Source organism: Morus notabilis, unplaced genomic scaffold, assembly GCF_000414095.1.
Source record: "Morus notabilis unplaced genomic scaffold, ASM41409v2 C11331166, whole genome shotgun sequence".
NCBI lineage: Eukaryota > Viridiplantae > Streptophyta > Magnoliopsida > Rosales > Moraceae > Morus > Morus notabilis.
Window position 1 is genome coordinate 1 of NW_010385414.1, and position 862 is coordinate 862.

The 862-nt window shown below is 37.6% G+C and overlaps 1 protein-coding gene across 1 annotated transcript; it reads right to left on the reverse strand.

Annotated features, from left to right (window-relative positions):
• Nucleotides 1–101: 101 nt before the first annotated feature.
• On the reverse strand, nt 102–694 carry LOC112094920 (putative beta-glucosidase 17; the record flags this gene model as incomplete). Its single annotated transcript, XM_024176622.1, has 2 exons — nt 102–217; nt 442–694. Coding segments are annotated over 2 exons (369 nt in total), but the record flags the coding sequence as incomplete, so codon positions are not given.
• Nucleotides 695–862: the final 168 nt, after the last annotated feature.

An 862-nucleotide genomic window follows, 5' to 3' on the forward strand; every position in this document is an offset into this window, starting at 1 on the left:
AAGAGCTAAGACATCATACAACGGTACAAATGTCTTCAGGTTAGCAGGTCAGCAGTTAAAAAAAAGAGAATTATTTATCAAGAGAGTACTATGGAACTTACCAAGCTAAATTGAAGGCCAAGGCCCTTTTGACAGCTTGCCGATCCACTTCTTCATCTCTAAGCGGTTCAAACATAAATGCATTTATAACTATTCCAATAAACCCGCCTTGTTTGAGCTGTACCCACCATCAAGCCCACAATTTCAAAATTTCGTTCATCTCATTAAATCAATTACCAATATATGATCTAAATTTCAAAATTTTACACCAAATATGTGCTCTAGATGACGTGTATTTTCTTGTTTATGGCCTCAAAAAAGTGTTGTTTAAGACTTATACGACCGTATTCGAGAGAATAACATTATTTTGTGTCTGAAGTGTTAACTAGTTGGCGAGGTTACCTGAAAGTGCTTGACGTAAATGTCCGCGGCCATGGCATGTGAGATTAACATGTTGTGCATGACGATGAGAGGCTCGGTATCAGAATCACCGACCGAGCAGTTCCCGAACGGCGACGAGCAGTGAGCTGGAGGGTATACTCCAATTATGTAAGCAAAATCTGAAAAATGGTTTGGCTCGTTTACAGTCACCCAATACTTGACTCTATCTCCGAATTCTTGAAAACATATTGTGGCAAAATATACAAATTCTTCCCTGCAGCGTCGAAGGAAGGGGGAAGAATATCGAAGAGTACTATTGTTAAAAGTAAGCCTCAGCCAATGTAAACTAGTAAAAGTTGTTTATTGAGAGACGACAAATTAACGTATTCGTCATTTCCTTCTTACATTCAAGTGATCTAATTAATTATTAAAAAAAAAAAAA